Source organism: Salmo salar, chromosome 01 (genome assembly GCF_965601325.2).
Source record: "Salmo salar chromosome 01, fSalSal1, whole genome shotgun sequence".
Lineage (NCBI taxonomy): Eukaryota > Metazoa > Chordata > Actinopteri > Salmoniformes > Salmonidae > Salmo > Salmo salar.
Window position 1 is genome coordinate 44,210,829 of NC_138291.1, and position 22,669 is coordinate 44,233,497.

The following is a 22,669-nucleotide window of genomic DNA, read 5'->3' on the forward strand; positions in this document are numbered from 1 at the left end:
AGTTTTGGAAATTGTCAAAGCAAAACTGTGTACATCAAATGTTTTGTGATTCAATTTTTTAAAAACTATTGAGCTCAGGTGCATCCTCTTTCCGTTGATCATCCTTGAGCTGTTTCTACAACTTGATTGGAGTCCACCTGTGGTAAAGTCAAAGAAAAGACATGTCTATATAAGGTCCCACAGTTGACAGTCCATTGTCAGAGAAAAAACCAAGCCATGAGGTTGAAGGAATTGTCTGTAGAGCTCGAGACAGGATTGTGGAGAAGGGTAAAAAAAATGCCATTTGTAATTGCCTGGGAATAATGCAATTCACAAACACAACTCATTTCAATAAAAAAGTACTGCAGTATGTCTCTATAATATACCATCTTCAGATTGGAGATTAATAAACCAAATTAACCAGTTTGGGAAATTGTCAAGGCAAAACTGTGTACATCAAATATTTTGTGATTCAATTAGAAAAAACTATTGTTAAAACACAAAAAAAGCTGCATAAACCAATAAAATGTGAAATTAGGAGGCTATTATTTGATTGCCAGGTCCTTGCTACTAATACAGGTCCCATTTGATTGTGGTACATAAAAGTTAAATGTTAATGGTTTAGTCAAATATTTAGGACTTTAGTTTTGAGTACCGATTCATATATGATGCAAGTTAAATAATTGTTCTGAAGTGCTACTACTGGTTCTGGAGTGTTTGACTAACCAGGTCGTTGGTTCACTTTGTTGTTAGCAGTATCTGCCCCCTAGCTCATTTGTCCATTGTATATTATTCATATATACTTGTGTTCCCTCATGTACTTCCTGTATTGTTTTGTTGTTAATAAAAAAATAAAAAAATAAAACAAATTAGCAGTATCTGACTTTTCACCTTGAGTAGTCCTACCTTCTGATATTCCAAAAGGCTGATTATATTCAATTAGTTATATTTTCGCTACAATGATAGTGGAGGTATATATGGATTTTATATGCGCATAACATTTCTTTTTTTCTCAGTTTGTTTATACTAAGGCCAACTTGTTGAACGTTTTATGCACCATCCATTTATTGCTTTGCAGGGCTACGTAATGAAACTTCCGGTATTGGAGGGACCGTTTCTAACCAATCGCTGAGCACTGTGCTTGAGACGCGGAAATGCAATGGCGGACAGGATGAAGTTGAATGACGAAAACGGTGTGGGCGATAAACAAAGGGAAAATGTTGCCATAACGTCTTCTTGCAAGGAAATATCAAGCTACAGAGACAGTATGTTCATTCTTTTGAATCTGCTCACAGACTTTGGGAGTGAGGTTGGTATAATAATGCTTTTTACACAATCTAATTCAGCTACAATTGCTTCGATCACTGCGAGAGATGCCCACGAGATGTGCAGCATGTCTGTTCTTATCAAATAGGAATTTGTCAAATATCCTTTGTCGCATGCAATCGCACGCTAAATGGTACAATGTTGTAAGAATATTTTGTGTTGCAGCACAGTAGGCTACTACTACTAGCTTGCTGTTGCAGTGATTACAGATAGACTCCTCCTTTATCTAGCAGGCTGAATACGACAAAGTAGCAATCAAAAAAATCTTACTGACAACTGCCACGTGGAGCAAAGTAACAAATAACAGCCCTCGTTTGTATTAACAACCTTTGCTTGTTTTTTCCCCCAGGTTCTTATAGCCCTGGAAATAGTTGTGTAGACTTAGTATATCTAAAATGGAGGCTTAACTACTCTTAGTCCAGGTTCTGACCAAGTTTCAATTATTTATTTTCTAACTATTTTTCATTTCAAGCTGAAATTGGGTGAAGCTGCACTGAAAATCAGCGCCAGTTTAGAAGCAGTGGATGTGGCATCTCTTCAACCTACTCGTCATGTGTTCACCTGTCTTCAGCGACACATCTCCAAACTACAGGTAGACTACACTACAGTCTCACAACAATGTGCTGGCAGGTGCACAGTGGTGTCATGTCTGAAGTGTCGGAAATTAAGGATGGATATGCAACACGACTTTCAGTATTTATTACATTTTTCATTCATTTATTACACTTTTCATTTCGTTCATTACTCTAGAGCAAGCATTCCCAAACTGGGGTATGCCAAATAAAATGTGATTCACATTTAAAAAAAAAAAATATTTATTTAAAAAATAAATTCTTCACATTTTCAAATAGTCCATTTATATTTTCCAACGGGGCTATGCATTTGGGAGTTTTTTTTCTCACCTGAGTAGCCTCGTTTCACTGCCAAAAATAAAATTAAAGCATCTAGTGTTCAGCGAAATAACAACACAATGTCAAATACAGGTAGCCTAGTCAAATAATTAACATCCGATCACATTAACCGTTACTCTCTCGCGGGAATTCCACTAACGATCGCGTGTAACCAAACGTAGCTGCTGCTCATTCCGTTTGCTAGAAAATGGATAAATGGTTTAAAAAAAGTAAGGCACACGTCCATAGACGCATACCAGTTCTACTGGTAGTACTGCTACTACCAGCAGTACTACACCTGCACCTGTCGACGACACAAGTTTTTCTGCTTCCATGAGCACATCCAATGCTAGCATCAGTAATTCTACATGTGTTGTTAGCCCAGCTAGCATGGACACTGACAGTTGTGAATCTGATACAGCTGAAGAGCTACTGCCCCCTTACCCGGGAAGCACCGAACAACAGACAGGGACGTTGGACCATCGAAGAGGCGCAAATATGATGAGAATTTGGGGTTCACTTATATTGGGAGTAGTGCCTTTCTTCAGCCACAGTGTGTTATATGTGGAAAAGTACTCTCTCACAACTCGATGAAACCTTCACTCTTGCGTAGACATTTAGAAACAAAACATGCCAATTTCAAAAATAAGCCACAAGTTTTTTGAGCGAGAATTAAGATGACTTTCGAGTAGTAAGACATGTATAAATGCCACAGATACCATTTAATAAGAAGGGGCTAGAAGCGTCTTATATGTTGAGCTACCGAGTGGCTAGGACAGGCAAGCCCCATACTATTGTGGAGGACTTAATTTTTCCAGCTGCCGCAGATATGGCTGGGACAATGCTGGGGATAAAGGCCCAAAAAACTATACAGACAATGCCTTCATCAAACAACACTGTTTCACGACGCATCAGTGACATGGCAGGAGATGTTTCGAAACAGTTACTGCTTTGTATACAAGCCATTGAGTTCTATGCGTTACAGCTGGATGGGTCAACAGACCTGTCAACGGGCCTGGCACAGCTCCTGGTATATGTTGTTTATGTTTATGGGGGGTCAATTAAGGAAGGCATCCTCTTCCTAAAACCACTGGAAACCAGGACAACAGGAGAGGATATTTTAAGTACTGGACAGCTTCGTGACATCAAATGGACTTTGGTCATCAAGATGTGTTGGTATCTGTACTGATGGCGCGAAAGCCATGACAGGGAGACATAGTGGAGTGGTAACGCGCGTGCAAGCAGTTGCTCCCGACACCACTTGGGGACACTGCAGCATCCACCGAGAGGCTCTTGCTGCCAAGGGAATGCCTGACAGCTTGAAATAAGTTTTGGACACTACAGTGAAAATGGTTAACTTTGTTAAAGCAAGGCCCCTGAACTGTAGTGTATTTTCTGCACTATGATGTAATATGGGCAGTGACCATGTAACGCTTTTACAACATACAGAAATGCGCTGGTTATCAAGGGGCAAAGTATTGACATGTTTTTTGGAATTGAGAGACGAGCTTAAAGTTTATTACTGACCATTTTCACTTGTCTGACCGCTTGCATGATGACGAGTTCCTCACACGACTGGCCCATCTGGGTGATGTTTTTTCTCGCCTGAATGATCTGAATCTAGGATTACAGGGACTCTCCACAACTATATTCAATGTGCTGGACAAAATGGAGGCTATGATTAAGAAGTTGGAACTCTTCTGTCTGCATTAACAAGGACAACACACAGGCCTTTCCATTGTATGATTATTAAATTTTTTTGTGTGCAAATTAACTCAGGCTTATGGACAATGTCAAATGTGATATATCGAAGCACCTGAGTGAGTTGGGTGCGCAATTACGCAGGTACTTTCCCGAAACGGATGACACAAACAACTGGATTCGTTATCCCTTTCATGCTCTGCCTCCAGCCCACTTACCGATATCTGAACGAGAGCCTCATCGAAATTGCAGCAAGCAGTTATGTGAAAATGTAATTTAATCAGAAGCCACTGCCAGATTTCTGGATTGGGCTGCGCTCAAAGTATCCTGCCTTGGCAAATCGCTCTGTTATTAAGACACGGATGCCCTTTGCAACCACGTACCTATGTGAGAGTGGATTCTCGGCCCTCACTAGCATGAAAACTAAATACAGGTACAGATGGTGTGAGAAATGATTTAAGACTGAGACTCTCTCCAATACAACCCAACATTGCAGAGTTATGTGCATCCTTTCAAGCACACCCTTCTCATTAACCTGTGGTGAGTTATTCACAATTTTCAATGAACAAATAAGGTTTTATATGTAAGATGGTTAAATAAAGAGCAAAAATGATTTACTATATTATTATTTGTGCCCTGGTCTTATAAGAGCTCTGTCACTTCCCACGAGTCAGGTTGGGACGAACTCACACTCATTCTTATGTTTTAATAAATGTATTGTATAGTGTGTGTGTGTGTGGCAGACTTACAATGATGGTAAAAAACAACATTTGAGAGTGTGCTGACCCTGGTGCTAGCTGGTAAGCAGCTGGTGGTTGAATGTTTGAAGTGGTACGGGACTATAAAAAGTTTGGGAACCACTGCTCTAGAGTTCAAAAAAAAAAAATGGTTGCTTTTTAATGTATTTTGTGTTTTGTTTATTCTTTGTGTTCTATTAGTTAATGGATGTTGATAGGGACTTCACCGTCTCTCCCCGTAACCTGCTTTTAATCCTCAACAGTCCGTATCAGACAACCTGAGGGTACTGGTGGAGGCAGAAGACCAGTCCTCGTCTTCAAAGAGCAACAAGGATGAAACCACTAGCGCAGTCTCTTCTGATGAGATGACCATCGACTCACCACCCATTCTACCTGCAGCTCAGCCAACCAGGCCAGAGGTAGAGGAAGAGGGCAAGTTGCAGGTTGATGACCTCAGCATTCAGATCAGAGCCAACAAATCAGAGGTGAGTGACTGTAGCTTCTGTTTGGTCATTGGTCAACTCTGCTCAGCTGTACTGACGCTGCGGTTTATACAGTAGTATTTTCAATACTATTTCCTATTCCCAGCTAAAGCCAGTGAATACTCATAAGTAATTGCCTCCGAGTGTGCTGCACACTTTGCAATAACATAGCAGTGAATCAAATGCTTGATCAGGACCTGATGATAAGCCAGTTTAGCACAGAATAAGGGCTCCTTCTGAGTGCTGCAGTCAGGGAATGTGGGAGTGTGTGTGTGGTCGCTGACTGGTGTGGTGGTAGTAGCAGGAGGGCTCTGCGAGAGGGCCAGGCCCTTGATATATTATGAAGTGGATGCTCATTACTCTAGAGAGATTGCATGTGGATGAAGGACAAGAGGATGCCGAGGCCTATTGTATTTCATTGTGTATTTATTTTGGTAGCCAAATAAACAGTATTTTGTAGTACTTCGTCATTTTTAGAAATGGCAAAACAATTGAGATGGGGTATTCTGAATCCGAGTACATTTCACGTGCTGTTTGGAGGTGAATGCTAGTCTCGTTCCGCTTTGCTTGCCCCTGCCTTTATTACCATCATATAAACAAAAAAAATCGACTGTCGTTTGATTTCAATAGCTCTTTAACCCAGCCTGTGTCACATCTCCAACTGTCTCCTCTACTACTATAGATTGATAGGAGGATATCTGCATTTATAGAGCGAAAGCAGCTGGAGATCAATGAAAACAACGTGAGGGAGTTCTGCAACGTGATCGACTGCAATCAGGGTAAGAATCTGAGTGAGGTGTGGGGAGAGGCGTGTGTGTGAGAGAGAGTTGGTGGAGGGAGGGGGGGGGGGGTGACCGTGCACAGATTGCCAATGTTTGGAGAGGGCTGATTTCCACAGCCAGAGAGGCAAGAGGTCAGACTGAACTGTTATAATAGTGGGCCTGAAGTAGCTAACACCCTCCTCAGCTGGTCTCAAAATAAATCCAGCTTTGTCCAGGTTCTTTGAACAGAAGGGACAAGTTGTTGTTTTTCTTCAGAAATAGATGGTGTGAAAGGACAGTAATACAAATGACAATTAACAGTAATGACCATAACAGAAGTGAACATGTCACATGGACAGTTCATTTAATTTTAAACGGATGCATCAGTTAATTATCTACGAAATGCATATTTCAAATCTAAAATATATATTTTGCGCTGGTTAATATAAACTGTTTTCTTTTGCTATGATGTAGAAGACAGCTGTGCCAGAACAGATGCAGTATTCACACCCTACCCAGGCTTCAAAAGTCATGTTAAAGGTAAGAACATTCTATTTAAAGTTTAAACATAGTTTTCTTATGTTTATTGGTGGGTCGTTCAAAGAAATGAGTCCCTTTTCGCTAGTGTAACTTGATAAAAAATAAAGTTACCTAATTTTAACATTCTGTCATTTATTAATAAAAAAAACCCAGTGTATTACCATCAAGTTAAATACATTACTATAGTAATTTCCTATTAAGTGCCAATTAAAGTGACAGCGTTGCCTGTATCAGGGTTGTCAGTCATTAATCCCCATGTGACAGGGGGAATGGAAGCTTGTTGTTTGCAACAGGGAGGGGCAATTGAATGCACGTTTCACAAAGAAATATACATTGTAAACATTTCTAGCCTGTCTTTCTAAGGGTAACAGGGTCGACATGTTATGTTTGACCCACTGTTTTCCACCACGATACACCAGAAAATGGCCATGAAGAGTAGAACCGGCTCACCTGCCTTTACACTATGATTTGACAATTAGATGTTCAATGTTCCTTTAGAAAAAAGATTTAAAGGTCAACTGCCCCTTGGAACCAACTTCTCTGGCTTTAAAGGGCCTATGAGGCATTGATATGGGTCAAACATTAATTCTAGTATCAGAATTGACTACAAAGTATAAATAGGATCATTTTGGTTTATAAAGTCAGTCTCGTCCAAAACGGAGTTTGGTAAGTGACTGCGTTATGACTTACTTGATGGTTTGGATTACGGTTATGTCAACAATTCATGCCCCATTTTAGCCTATTTACGCGTGATGACACTGTGTTTTCTGGGAAAAGACTGGGCGAGTTTGCTTTGCGTGGCCCGGTGCCCCTCGACAGACGGAGGAGACCTCTCCTTAGGACAGTTTTTCCCAACCCTGGTCCTCCAGTACCCCCAAAGTACACATTTTTATTGTAACCCTGGACGCACACACCTGATACAACTTGTTAACTAATCATCAAGGTCTCAATGAGTTGAATGAGGTGTGTTTGTCAAGGGCTACAACTAAACTGTGTACTGTTGGGGGAACTGGAGGACCAGGGTTGGGAAACACTGCCTTAAGAGGACCGTTCCATTGGTCCTCTTAAGGTAGTGAGCAGACCCCGTCTACCCGAGGCACCGGGTCATGCAGAACCAACTCACCCACTGGAACCTCTTCCCTAGACAAGACGTGGTTAGTACATACCCTAACCCATACTATATATGCAGAAGTATGTGGACACCCCTTCTAGTTAGTGGATTTGGCTATTTTGGTATTTTATTAGGGTCCCCATTTAGCTGTTGGAAAAGCAGCAGCTACTCTAACTGGGGTCCACACAAAACATGACCCATAATACAGAATGACATGATACAAAACATCAATAGACAAGAACAGTTCAAAGACAGAACTACATAAATTAAATAAAAAGGCACATGTAGCCTAAATATCAATGCATACACACACACTATCTAGGTCAAATAGGGGAGATGCGTGGTGTTGCTTTATGGTTTTTTTTAAACCAGGTTCGCTGTTTATTTGAGCAATGTGAGATGGAAGGAAATTCCATGCAATTAGGGCTCTATATAATACTGTACACGTTCTGGATTTGGGGACTGAAAAGACCCCTGGTGGCATGTCTGGTGGGATAAGTGTGTGTCAGAGCTGTGTAAGTTGACTGCAAACAATTTGGGATTTAACTCATTAATGTTTCTTATAAAAAGAAGTGATGCAGTCAGTCTCTCCTCAACTCTTAGCCAAGAGAGACTGGCATGCATAGTATTTATATCAGCCCTCTGATTACAATTAAGAACAAAACGTGCTGCTCTGTTCTGGGCCAGCTGCAGCTTAAGTAGGTCTTTCTTAGCAACACTGGACAATTTGCAGCCACACCTGTTGCTGACAGGTGTATAAAATCATGCACACAGCCATGCAATCTCCATAGACAAACATTAGCAGTAGAATGGCCTTACTGAAGAGCTCAGTGACTTTCAACGTGGCACCGTCATAGGATGCCACCGTTTCAACAAGTTAGTTCATCAAATTCTTGCCCTGCTATAGCTGCCTCGGTCAACTGTAAGTGCTGTTATTGTGAACTGGAAACGTCTAGGAGCAACAACGGCTCAGCCGCGAAGTGGTAGGCCACACAAGCTCACAGAACGGGACCACCGAGTGCTGAAGAGCATTGCACGTTAAAATCGTCTGTCCTCTGTTACAACCCTTACTAATGAGTTCCAAACTGCCTCTGGAAGCAACGTCAGCACAAGAACTGTTTGTCGGGAGCTTCATGAAATGGGTTTCCATGGCTGAGCAGCCGCACACAAGTCTAAGATCATCATGCACAATGCCAAGTGTCTGCTGGAGTGGTATAAAGCTTGCCGCCATTGGACTCTGAAGCAGTGGACTCGTTCTTTGGAGTGATGAATCACGCTTCACCATCTGGCAGTCCGACGGACGACTCTGGGTTTGGCAGATGCCAGGACAATGCTACCAGCCCCAATGCATAGTGCCAAATGTAAAGTTTGGTGGAGGAGGAATAATGGTCTATGGCTGTTTTTCATGGTTCCGGCCCCTTAGTTCCAGTGAAGGGAATTCTTAACGCTACAGCATACAATGACATTCTAGATGATTCTGTGCTTCTAACTTTGTGGTAACAGTTTGGGGAAGATCCTTTCCCGTTTCAGCATGACAATGCCCCTGTGCACAAAACAAGATCCATACAGAAATAGTTTGTCGAGATCGGTGTGGACGAACTTAACTGTGTGGACGAGCCCTGACCTTAACCACATGGAACACCTTTGAGATGAATTGGAACGCAGACTGCAAGCCAGACCTAATCGCCCGACCTCACTAATGCTCTTGTGACTGAATGGAAGCAAGTCCCTGCAGCAATGTTCCAACATCTAGTGGAAAGCCTTCCCAGAAGAGTGGAGGCTGTTATAGCAGCAAAGGGGGGACCAACTCCATATTAATGCCCATGATTTTGGAATGAGGTGTTCGACAAGCAGGTGTGGCCCATGATGATGCCAATGCTTCCCACAATTGTGGCAAGGTGGCTGGATGTCCTTTGGGTGGTGGACCATTCCTGATACACACGGGAAACTGTTGAGTGTGAAAAAGCCAGCAACGTTGTAGTTCTTGACACAAACCGGTGCGCCTGGCACCTATTACCATACCCCGTTCAAAGGCACTTACATTTTTGGTCTTGCCCATTCACCCTCTGAATGGTACACACAAAGTCTCCATTGTCTCAAGGCTTAAAACTCCTTTAACTTGTCTCCTCTCTGTCATTTACACTAATTTGAAGGGGATTTAACATGTGACATCAAGTAAGGATCATAGCTTTCACCTGCATCACACCTGACCAACTGAGCTAATTGATCAGTTCAGTGATTGCCTAAATTCAACACACCTGGTCTTCCAGGTCGATTAAATCAAAAACATGTGGTGCCTGCGGCACTCCTGGACCAGGGTTACCCCTGTACCAGGCTAGCTAGCTCATAACTAAGCAAAGCTGACAACATGTTTGATGCATGTTACCAGCTTGCTTTCAGCACATTTTTTTTAAATGCGAACTGGTTAGCTGTCCTTTTTTTGTTGTGACTGAATGACAGTCAAACCCAAGAAACACGCACATCAAACCACACCCCCAAGACGACTCTTGTTTGCCTTTTATTCACAGCCGCTAGCACTCACTGTATATAGACTTTTAGTTTTCTTTTGTTCTACTATATTATTGACTGTATGTTTTTGTTTATTCCATGTGTAACTCTGTGTTGTATGTGTCGAACTGCTTTGCTTTATCTTTGCCAGGTTGCAGTTGCAAATGAGAACTTGTTCTCAACTAGCCTACCTGGTTAAATAAAGGTGGGAGAAAAAAATACAAATAATTCCTAATGAGCAATGATGAAAGACGAGGCCAAATCAGGAAGTGCAGTCGCCCTTTAACAACAAATACTTTCACCATATTAAAAGGTTAAAAAAAAATGTAAACCTTAAAATGCATCACTAATCACATTAAAAGAAATCTTCTGAAATGACTTTGTCAAAGCAACGAAAGAACTAGGGCTTTGTGAAAACTGCAGAATTTTGGGCACATTAGCTAGTCTTTATTCATATATATTGAATTTTCCATGTGCTCTATATTAAAGGCCACTACATTTTAAAATAACAGGCTTTTAAAATCCAATGTAGGTGCACGATTTCTACTTAAAATATCAAAGGGATGTAAAAGGGACTCATTCCGTGAAACAACCCTGGTATGTTTCTTTCATTTGCTTGTGACATTTAATGGGTTTCTATTGTCTGTATGCCTTGTCTGTGCAGTGACTCGTGTGGTGAACACCTATGGGCCTCAGACTCGTAGAGGTGGAGGTTTAGGAGGAGGTGCCTTGGGGGAGGCTGAGGAGCAGCAGAGGGCCATGGTGTCCAGAGACTGTGGGAATCCAGCCATAGAGGAACGCCTGCACAACATCGAGACACACCTAAAGCTCCCAACAGGTGAAGAGGTTAAACAACATGTGGTATCGGCCATATTGTGGTAGTTGCATGTCTCTCTTTACCCAAACATTTGTATTTCATTTCAATTTCTGACACTTGACTTTAAGGAATTCTGGTCTTATACTCTAATATTCCTATCAGACACGCACACCTTTCTTTTCCAGAGGGTCCAGTGCCTTTAAGTGTGTACCAGAGGCTGAAGAAGCTTGAAGATCGGATCCTGGAGTTGGAGGGACTTTCACCGGAGTACTTCCAGTCTGTGAGTTTAGTGTGGTAGAAAGATTTTAACACATCCACTTATTTATTTTTGTGTGTGTGTGTGTGGACATGTGTACGTGCGCGTTAGTATTTCTCCATATTGAGCGCGAGAGTTCTTATGCCGTGATTATCAGACGTGGGCTATTTCTTCCTCTTCAGTTCAGAATATATCATCCATGTCAGAATTTAGCCTATCAAAGTTAGCTGAGTAAGAGCGCTTGAGTTTCTGCGTGACTCTTATCACTCCCTTCTCTTGGCTTGATGTGCCGGGTTCTAAGAGCGTGCTGCTCTCCATGTCCTTTAGGTGTGTGTGTGTGTGTGTGTGTGCGCACACAGAGACCTGGGGTTTGAGAGTGTCTTTTTGAATAAACTGAGCTGATCTTTATTTTATTCCAAGTGCCACTGTTTAAGCAATTTCTGCAAATAGTTTGGAAGTACACGCTGAACAGGTTTCTGAGGGTGGAGGAGGGGAGGACTGGAGAGGTTTCCTCAGTAGCGGCCTAGCGAGTCTATAATCTCATCTTTAATACTCAACCTTTTACACTCGTACCCAGGGCCTAACATTAACACCTGCCAAATGCAGGTAGATTTTGGCATTGGTGGGTAAGATGTCTATTTCACCAGCCACGTCGGTGGGTGGTCAGGGCTCCACAGTGCACGCATTTCACTCGCATTTGTGAATTAAAATAGTCAAGTATGATCACATTTGTAGTAACATAAATGCTGCAGTAGCTGTTTTCAAAGTACACTACAAATGTATGTGGAAGCCTGCTCGTCGAACATTTGCTGCTAAAACGGTCTCCACTCTTCTGGGAAGGCTTTCCACTAGATGTTGGAACATTGCTGAGGGGACTTGCTTCCATTCAGCCCCAAGAGCATTAGTGAGGTCAGGCACTGATGTTGGGCGATTAGGCCTGGCTCGCAGTCGGCGTTCCAATTCATCCCAAAGGTGTTTCGATAGCACTACGCATTGGGGCAGGTAGCGTTTTTCCTGGCATCCGCCAAACCAGATTCGTCCATCGGACTGCCAGATGGTGAAGCGTGATTCATCACTCCAGAGAACGTGTTTCCACTGCTCCAGAGTCCAATGGCAGTGAGCTTTACACCACTCCAGCCAACGCTTGGCATTGCACATGATGATCTTAGGCTTGTGTGCGGCTGCTCAGCCATGGAAACCCATTTCATGAAACTCCTGACAAACAGTTATTGTTATAGCACGATTTCAACATGCTATGCGCTTCAGCACTCGGCGGTCCTGTTCTGTGAGCTTGTGTGGCCTACCACTTCGCCGCTGAGCCATTGTTGCTCTTAGACGTTTCCACTTTACAATAACAGCACTTACAGTTAACCGGGGCAGCTCTAGCAGGGCAGAAATTTGACAAACTGACTTTGTTGCTTTGTTTCATAGCTGGTAAATTAATCGCACAAAGTCAAAGAACTACGAATCCTATATAGCCTATACCATCTCGCGCTGCAACACTTCCTAGATTGGGGCTTTGCGCACGTGAAGAGCTGAGTGAAAGATAATTTACTTGAAACGAGTCTACTTAAGTGAGACTTTGTCATTGTGTTTCTTGGCTATTTACATTGTTTTGTTCACAAGCTAGGTTGTTTTTCAGTTTGAGTTTGAACTGCTAGGGAAGAGAAGACAACGCTGCTACTAGTCAGACTCAATCGCAAAGGCAGAAACATGACTGGCCCAGCGTTACCACGGTAACCTCCCACTCTTAAAGGGGCAGGTGAACATTGTTGTCTCATCTGTGATATTTTGGTAAAAGACTCAGGCCACAAAAGATGATATGAAGTTAAACAATATACCACATTACTAATTACTAGTAGTACATTTTTATTGTTTTAGAAACATTACAAAGCATTGCAGCATGCTCTCCTTTTTTTGTGTTTTGTTGGTGTAATTTTACAGGGGGTGGAAAAATGTTCTCTGGTTAAAAAAATAAATCTGAGTGGCTGTTAGATTTTTATTTTTTTAAATCTACCTGGCACTCTGGTTGGTGTACCAGGAAGTTCATTTTAGGCCCTGCTCGTACTCATATAGGGGTTGAAAAATTCCAGATTTGGTCACTAATAAACGCTTAAATTGGAATGCAGTGGCTGTACAGTAACATGCAGTACATGACATCAGAGCTCTGTCTCTCCACTTCACAGCTCTGTATGGGATTTGACTGACAGTCTTCTGAACTTGAGCACCACGCGTGACAAGAAGTTGCTCCCATCCCTCCCACCAATTGGGCAGCTTTTGCAGAAATGTTTGTCTGAGTGAGGGGAAAGCTCCAAATTCAGATGACTCAATGGTATTGTGAAAAATGAGACCTTGAGGATTCTAATAAATACCACTTTAATGTCATACATGCAAGCCACACTGTGTGCTTCACTTTTCCAAATCATAAAACTCTAAAACTATCATGTACAGCATCAACGTTTATGATCACTGTTTGATGTACAGTTACAGGATGACATGGCATCATACCCTGGGTTGTTCTGAACACAATGAGTCTGTTTATTTAACGTGAAGGAAATTTGCTGGGGCGCGCACACCTGAATTCACCTATGACTCATTTCTATGCGCACCAAAATGACGATCTGTTTCTCTGAATTGCCTTGTGAAAGCCTAACACTAAGATCATATTTTATCATTTAGCTAGTCATGTTGGCAATAGAGCAAGCTTTCAAATCATGACTTTACTATGTAAAGCGCTTTGAGTACCTCAGTTGGTAAAAAGCTGCTATATAAATAATAATTTATTATTCTCATCAAGTGGCTACTGGCCAGAGGTTACTTTGAGCTAATTAACCATAATGAAAAGGACCAGTGTGTGGCCTGGGCTAGTGGTTAGGGCAGCTGCTTTCAGAGAACAGTACTGTCCAATAAACTGCTGGTGATGTGGGAGGTGATAGAGGTGAGTAGCGGTCTCCTCCACTTTTCTATCAGTGGTTTAGTCATTGCCCAAGTCTTTAGATTTACAGTATTGTATGTTGCATAGCAGACTGCTGCAGTGCATTAAAATACTTTCATGGTGGGAAGGCCATGTTTTTGTACTCTCATTCCTGGCCCCTTTTAGTCTGCTAGTTCTGGAATTACTAAATAACTCTGAATTTTTCATGGCAATTCTTCATATGAGTAATGTACTTGCACTATTAACCTTCTTGCAGAATGTTTTTTTGTCACCAGAAAATTAAGGCACAGCTGGTTGTTTTTATTTTTTTATTCTGAAAGCTATTAGATTGGTGCCATTTCCAGAAATAGAATGTATTTTCTGAGGTCTGTGCATTGACGTAAAAAGAACAAGTAGCTCTCGGGGCTAATTTTAAAGCTACAGTATGTACGTTTTTGGATGACCTGACCTAATCCACATAGAAATGGGAGTTATAGATCTGTCAGTCACATTAAAAGCAAGTCTAAGAAGCGATATGTTCTATATTTGTTATTTCTATGCTTTCCGTTTTTGTCTTTTTACTTTCGTTTTTGTACACCAGCTTCAAACAGTTGAAAATAGAATATTTTTGGTTATGGAAAATATATTTCAGTGGTTTTAGATGGTACAATGATTCTCTACACTATACTTGCTTGTTTTGTCACATAAACTGAAATTATGCAAACTATTAGAATTTTAGCAACCAGGAAATGGCGTAGCGATTTCTGCATAGTGCATCTTGAATGGACGGGAAATATTTGTTCAGTCCGTCTGACCCTGTGCATGGCAGGAATGTTGCCGGTGGCTAACCTCTAACTGGTCTAGTTCTCTCAAACTTACTTAACCTCTTTTTTTTGTCTCTGCGCTCTCTGAGTTACCTAAACATTCTAACCTCTCATCTCCTGTGTTCTTTCAGAGTTACCTACACAAGCGACCAAAGACATCAATGTCTCAGGTGAGATGTGTTATCATACCTTTTCACTTGTCTCATACCTTTCCTCCTTCCATTACATTCAAGTTCAAAGCAGTGTTTCTCAACCTCCGGTCCGTGGACAACTACCAGTTTAAAGTGACACTGATTTTAGTGTGCACGTATGTGCTTATACTTGTATGCCTCTGGAGAGTTAGATCTGTGTGCAGCGGGTTTGACTGTGATCGTTCTTCTCTCCCATGTTGGCAGGCCTGCAGTCTGTCGGAGCTGGATGTGAAGATCAGTGCTGTCAAAGCGGCCTTGCTGAAGAGGATGGGGGAGTTTGGGCCGGTAGAGTACGACACCGAGTGTCCACTCTGACCCCCAACCTTTTGACCTACGACCTTCACACATACCCACCATTATGGGGAACCGACTAGAGGAAGAGATTAGAGACATTACCGTTGAGGTGTAGATATCCACCCTTACACACCGCTGAATGCTGCTTCAGTTTTATTGAGTAAAATGTTTCGAACTGAAGGTCTTCGTCAAGTTATAAGGTCCTGACATAGGCCCTCTAGTAATTTAATAGGATCTCTATGTCGTAAAACCCTCAAAGTTCTAGAATTATTACCCTAAAACTGGCTGGCTAGCTAGCTGACCAACATTGCAGAAAAGTTCTTTGAATTCATATTTTATGAATCACAGCTTTGAGTAACCATGGTTGTCAAACTCCCTGACCAAGATGGCGGACCTTTATCCCATCATAAGAAGGTTCATGTCCATTCTGGTATTCTAATTCCTAATTCTATGGGTCCTGACCTGAAGGTCTTGGTTTTCAACCTTCGGGTTGAAACGTTGCACTCCATAAAACTACTGGAGAATTCAAGTGTGTGGGTATCTATCTTTCTAGCATGATGTGGCTCTGCGGCTCTGTGTTTTTCGGGATCTTTAGTCTGCCTCACTCAAAGATCCGGAGCTTCCCGAAGCTTCTGCGCATGTATATATTCTCTACTTTACTCACAGAGAACAGGCTACTCAGGTGAATGGTGCTCGTTTAATAAAGTTAGATCAAAGCTGAAACAGTGTCGGCAAGATCACATAATGATAATATTCGACATAAGTTTAATATAATAGCGTAGTATAACGTTACTGTAAGATCTAAATGCATATCCCCATTTTTGTCTTGCTTTATACAGTGTTGTTTTGAATGATGTACAGTGAATTCATTTTAGAGCAGATGGTGTTAACAAACTGTAGCATAGCCTACCTGTGTATTTTGCCCAGTGGCGCATGCTCTTGCGTTTTGGCCACATTGGAGAGAAATGCGTTGGTGTTTTTAGTTTTTTTAGAAACATTATACGTTGCTATTATCTTATTTTCTGTTAAGGAGAATACTATGCTCATTGATCTAACTTGATTCAGCGTTGACACTTCCTCCTTTTGCTGTTGTGTTGCAAAGTTTTAATATTGATGTTTTTGTAAATAAATTCTCTTTTTCATTTGGCAAACCTGTTGAAGTAGACTTTGACTCATGGTTCTAATCACACACTCACTACATGAACTGTGACACACACACACATTGTACATGAACAGTGTTAGTCATACACACAGCTAATCAGATCGCAATTAATTCCTTTTCTAAATTGTACACAACTGAAGAGGTTTAAATTTAACTACGTGAGGTAATTCATATTAAAGGGTGACAGTGGGAAATCAGCAAATCCAGGAAATGACATGGCAGGGGGCCACTGAAGCCTGCATGCTCTGTTAAGTGAACTTTTCAACAGTACATTTAAAGTACAGTAGTTTGCAGTTAGGAATTGAGTAGAGCTATTTGTGTGTCCGTCGATATACACTGCTCAAAAAAATAAAGGGAACACTTAAACAACACAATGTAACTCCAAGTCAATCACACTTCTGTGAAATCAAACTATCCACTTAGGAAGCAACACTGATTGACAATAAATTTCACATGCTGTTGTGCAAATGGAATAGACAACAGGTGGAATTTATAGGCAATTAGCAAGACACCCCCAATAAAGGAGTGGTTCTGCAGGTGGGGACCACAGACCACTTCTCAGTTCCTATGCTTTCTGGCTGATGTTTTGGTCACTTTTGAATGCTGGCGGTGCTTTCACTCTAGTGGTAGCATGAGACGGAGTCTACAACCCACACAAGTGGCTCAGGTAGTGCAGCTCATCCAGGATGGCACATCAATGCGAGCTGTGGCAAGAAGGTTTGCTGTGTCTGTCAGTGTAGTGTCCAGAGCATGGAGGCGCTACCAGGAGACAGGCCAGTACATCAGGAGACGTGGAGGAGGCCGTAGGAGGGCAACAACCCAGCAGCAGGACCGCTACCTCCGCCTTTGTGCAAGGAGGAGCAGGAGAAGCACTGCCAGAGCCCTGCAAAATGACCTCCAGCAGGCCACAAATGTGCATGTGTCTGCTCAAACGGTCAGAAACAGACTCCATGAGGGTGGTATGAGGGCCCGACGTCCACAGGTGGGGGTTGTGCTTACAGCCCAACACCGTGCAGGACGTTTGGCATTTGCCAGAGAACACCAAGATTGGCAAATTCGCCACTGGCGCCCTGTGCTCTTCACAGATGAAAGCAGGTTCACACTGAGCACGTGACAGACGTGACAGAGTCTGGAGACGCCGTGGAGAACGTTCTGCTGCCTGCAACATCCTCCAGCATGACCGGTTTAGCGGTGGGTCAGTCATGGTGTGGGGTGGCATTTCTTTGGGGGGCCGCACAGCCCTCCATGTGCTCGCCAGAGGTAGCCTGACTGCCATTAGGTACCGAGATGAGATCCTCAGACCCCTTGTGAGACCATATGCTGGTGCGGTTGGCCCTGGGTTCCTCCTAATGCAAGACAATGCTAGACCTCATGTGGCTGGAGTGTGTCAGCAGTTCCTGCAAGAGGAAGGCATTGATGCTATGGACTGGCCCGCCCGTTCCCCAGACCTGAATCCAATTGAGCACATCTGGGACATCATGTCTCGCTCCATCCACCAACGCCACGTTGCACCACAGACTGTCCAGGAGTTGGCGGATGCTTTAGTCCAGGTCTGGGAGGAGATCCCTCAGGAGACCATCCGCCACCTCATCAGGAGCATGCCCAGGCGTTGTAGGGAGGTCATACAGGCACGTGGAGGCCACACACACTACTGAGCCTCATTTTGACTTGTTTTAAGGACATTACATCAAAGTTGGATCAGCCTGTAGTGTGGTTTTCCACTTTAATTTTGAGTGTGACTCCAAATCCAGACCTCCATGGGTTGATAAATTGGATTTCCATTGATTATTTTTGTGTGATTTTGTTGTCAGCACATTCAACTATGTAAAGAAAAAAGTATTTAATAAGATTATTTCTTTCATTCAGATCTAGGATGTGTTGTTTAAGTGTTCCCTTTATTTTTTGAGCAGTATATATATATTAAACTCAGCAAAAAAGAAACGTCCCTTTTTCAGGACCCTGTCTTTCAAGGATAATTCGTAAAACCCAAATAACTTCACAGGACTTCATTGTAAAGGGTTTAAACACTGTTTCCCATGCTTGTTCAATGAACCATAAACAATTAATGAACATTTACCTGTGGAACGGTCGTTAAGACGCTAACAGCTTACAGACGGTAGGCAATTAAGGTCACAGTTATGAAAACTTAGGACACTAAAGAGGCCTTTCTACTGACTCTGAAAAATACCAAAAGAAAGGTGCCCAGGGTCCCTGCTCATCTGCATGAATGTGCCTTAGGCATGCTGCAAGGAGGCGTGAGGACTGCAGATGTGGCCAGGGCAATAAATTGCAATGTCTGTACTGTGAGACGCCTAAGACAGCACTACAGGGAGACAGGACGGACAGCTGATCATCCTCGCAGTGGCAGACCACGTGTAACAACACCTGCACAGGATCGGTACATTCGAACATCACACCTGCGGGACCGGTACAGGATGGCAACAACAATTGCCCGAGTTACACCAGGAACGCACAATCCCTCCATCAGTGCTCAGACTGTCCGCAATAGGCCGAGAGAGGCTGGACTGAGCGCTTGTAGGCCTGTTGTAAGGCAGGTCCTCACCAGACATCATCGGCAACAACGTCGCCTATGGGCACAAACCCACCGTCGCTGGACCAGACAGGACTGGCAAAAAGTGCTCTTCACTGACGAGTGGCGGTTTTGTCTCACCAGGGGTGATGGTCGGATTTGCGTTTATCGTCGAAGGAATGAGCGTTGCATGAGGCCTGTACTCTGGAGCGGGATCGATTTGGAGGTGGAAGGTCCGTCATGGTCTGGGGTGGTGTGTCACAGCATCATCGGACTAAGCTTGTTGTCATTCCAGGCAATCTCAACGCTGTGCGTTACAGGGAAGACATCCTCCTACCTCATGTGGTACCCTTCCTGCAGGCTCATCCTGACATGACCCTCCAGCATGACAATGTCACATTGAGCACGTCTGGGACCTGTTGGATCAGAGGGTGAGGGCTAGGGCCATTCCCCCCAGAAATGTCCGGGAACTTGCAGGTGCCTTGGTGGAAGAGTGAGGTAACATCTCACAGCAAGAACTGGCAAATCTGGTGCAGTCCATGAGGAGGAGATACACTGCAGTACTTAATGCAGCTGGTGGCCACACCAGATACTGACTGTTACTTTTGATCCCCCCCCCTTTTTTCAGGGACACATTATTCCATTTCTGTTAGTCACATGTCTGTGGAACTTGTTCAGTTTATGTCTCAGTTGTTGAATCTTATGTTTATACAAATATTTACACATTAAATTTGCTGAAAATAAATGCAGTTGCTGAGTTTATGTATGTATGTGTGAACAACTGTATTACGTTGTGCATATGTGTGTGTACACAAGTCTATTGAGTTGTGTGTCTGCATGCATGTGTATGCAGGGCTGGGTCTTGCCTTCTGGGGGCCCTAAGCAATTTACTGCAATTCTGCTGATGCACAATCAAATTTTGAAATTGCACCTGCTGTGTTGATCTATTCTTTCTCTCAATAGTTGAGACCCCGACTGAGTTCCTAAACTGGGACGGGGGCCCCCTAGTGGTCGGGGGCCCTGAGCTACCGAATATGTCGCCTATGCCTGGAACTGGCCCTGAGTGTATGTGTACAAGTGTATTGAGTTTCTCAGTGAGTGTGTAATTGGGGTGTGTCAGAGTGCACATGATTCAGCTGTCTGCTATGCTGCGAGGTTGATGATCACCATGATGTCTATCATTACAACAAATGACCTGATTACTAGATCTCTGTCTGCACCGTACAATGCATAGAGCTGTGAGTCCTCACACATGCAAGCACGCACACAGCAGTTAAGAAAATTGCTCTGTGTATCAGTGCAGGCATAAATTGATGCGTGAAAGCTAGATTAATGTTCACAGCCACACGACTAGACGTTTTCAACACCTGATATAGAAATGCTATTGATTGTCATTTCATCTACAAGATGGATCTATGGTTTACAATGATTGGGTATCAAAAAGCTTTCACATTTCATTCTACATTTCTTGGAGAATTTAAATCATCTAATTGTACAGTAATCCTTCTTTTCTCACTCTTATTTGACATTTCCTCTCAAGTAAAATGGCACATCAACGTTCTATGAATTCTCCGGTGGTGTCTCGACATTGATTGATGGAGAGGTCTCTGAGCACAAAAGGAAAAGGTCCTTTTGTTTCTGTCTTGTTCAGTCACATAATATTCTTACTGTGGAAATGGGGAAACCTTTTCCTCTCAGTCCTTTTCAGGTGTTCCTCACTTGTTCTGGTCTCTCCCAGTCTTTTATTCTCTCATTCATCTAAACTTTCTGGGCACAAGGCCCACACGGCACTAAAGGAGGTACTTGAGCACTGACAATGTGAACAGGCGGTCGCTGTATTGCTGTCACAATGTGAACAGTGGGTCTCTGTATTGTTCCCCTGTGGTTCCTTTGTCTTAGATACAGAACCCTTATAAGGGTTAATGAGAAATGATTGGTCTGAGTGTAACAAATGGATTATGGATGTGGACAAAGGGATTATCAGTAGGCATGGCTCGTGTCTCAAATGGCACCCTATTCCCTATATAGGCCTTAGGACTCTGGTCAAAAGTAGTGCGCTATTATAGGAATAGGGTGCCATTTGGGACATCCCCTGTCTGTCTAGCTGGGATGGATCCACCCATGATGAAGGTATCGAACTGAGAATACAGACCAAGGAGGAGGTGATGGAGGACTACACTGCTCATTGCTAAATATCCCGTTATCTTTATTTGAATTGAACACAACACAATATTTTAGCGGCCGCCAGGTACTAGCCCGGCTCCAGAATATCTGAACTGATCCAGTTCACTTCCCTCACGTCCTGGTTATAGCCAGGTGATGACGTGGCATTCAGTAACAATGCACGGCTCAAAAACATTATTTTACTTTGTCACTACATGAGCTATAATTAGGAGCAAGAGCCACAGCAGAAATACATACATGGATTTTAATTGTACCACCATGTTTGGTTCAATAAAGAATAAAGTCAACAACATTAGTGTCAGTAAATAGCGTATTAGTCCATGGGTGGATGAGCAAAGTATGGCCTTCTAGAAGACTACAGAGACACTTCCACACCAACTCTATGCTCCCTCCCTGTCTCTGTTTGTCTGTCAATCTCTCCCTCTCCCTCTCTCTCTCACTATTTCTAGTTCTGTGATTGTCTATCTGGGAACCTTTCTGAAAGCCTGGGAGGTTTATGCTTGTCTTGTGTCAAGGTCTCCCTACATGATATCAAGGCCAGGGGGGAGTTATTCATAGCCATTCATAACTCCCCAACTCGTAATGGGCTCGGACCCTCCATAGAGAAAGGTTTTTCATGTGACTAGTCAGCTCCAGTCGTCATTCAGCCCGTGGCTCCGTGTCAAAAAAGACTGTTGCTCGTTTGTGTCCTGAACAATGAGGAACAAGGCTGAATCTCTGGCCGGGAACAAAGGGGAGAAAACAGCCTTTTCATTCTGCAGAACATTAGATTCTGACACATTTTGCCATGGCAGGTTTTTTTTCCCCTGGGGCCCTGAGTGTTGCAGGATCCGGGTCTTTAAAAGGACCACCTGTTGGTTACCAGCCTGGTCTTCTTTACGAGCTAGGAACTATTATCACATGGTGTGGAGTGCAGCACGAGGGACTTCTAAAGTTAACCCTGTTGATCAGGACCCGGCTCAAAGGAACCACGTTCCACAGCAAAGCCTGTACGGGGAAAGAAACCTACAGAACCAAATCCAATGTCATGTCCAATTCTGTCATCACTATGTGGATTCATCATTTTTTTGGGGGGGGGGGCTTTTTGTGGATCGAGGAGAAGGGGGGGGGGGGGGGTATTCATTCACAGCTGTCACTCACTCACAAACGACACATAAAGACAAAAGACCACCAAATAACCATTGTTCAAACCACTCACTTATAGACAACTCATTCTTTCTTTTAAGTGCAGAAAGGTTTATATGCATGCAGTGGGCAAAAAAAACGATAACTTTATTATTATATTTTACTTTCCAAAACGTGTTAACCATAATTGATGCTCCAACAGTTCAGTCGATTATTTTCACAGCATTAAGGCTGCCTAGAGAGTTTAATGGGAATTTTTCTTGATGGAAATTGACCCATTTTCATTCCCAAATCCATTATCAGAGCAAGGACATAACCTCCTATGATGTTTATGACT

The 22,669-nt window shown here is 42.9% G+C and overlaps 1 protein-coding gene across 3 annotated transcripts in view; it reads left to right on the top strand.

Moving 5' to 3' along the window:
* mbip (MAP3K12 binding inhibitory protein 1) overlaps positions 1 to 16,482 on the top strand; it is a 30,501-nt gene extending 14,019 nt beyond the window's left edge. Inside the window, exons 1-9 of one of the 3 annotated variants that reach the window (XR_001328310.3) lie at positions 1,104 to 1,288; positions 1,778 to 1,897; positions 4,897 to 5,118; positions 5,798 to 5,894; positions 6,351 to 6,416; positions 10,700 to 10,873; positions 11,015 to 11,132; positions 14,978 to 15,016; positions 15,242 to 16,482. Coding sequence is in view for 2 of the 3 variants with exons in the window: in XM_014195765.3 (XP_014051240.1) it covers positions 1,139 to 1,288; positions 1,778 to 1,897; positions 4,897 to 5,118; positions 5,798 to 5,894; positions 6,351 to 6,416; positions 10,700 to 10,873; positions 11,038 to 11,132; positions 14,978 to 15,016; positions 15,242 to 15,352 (1,074 nt within the window). In the remaining variant the exon portion in view is untranslated. 3 annotated transcript variants of the gene reach the window in all.
* The last annotated feature ends 6,187 nt before the right edge of the window (positions 16,483 to 22,669 follow it).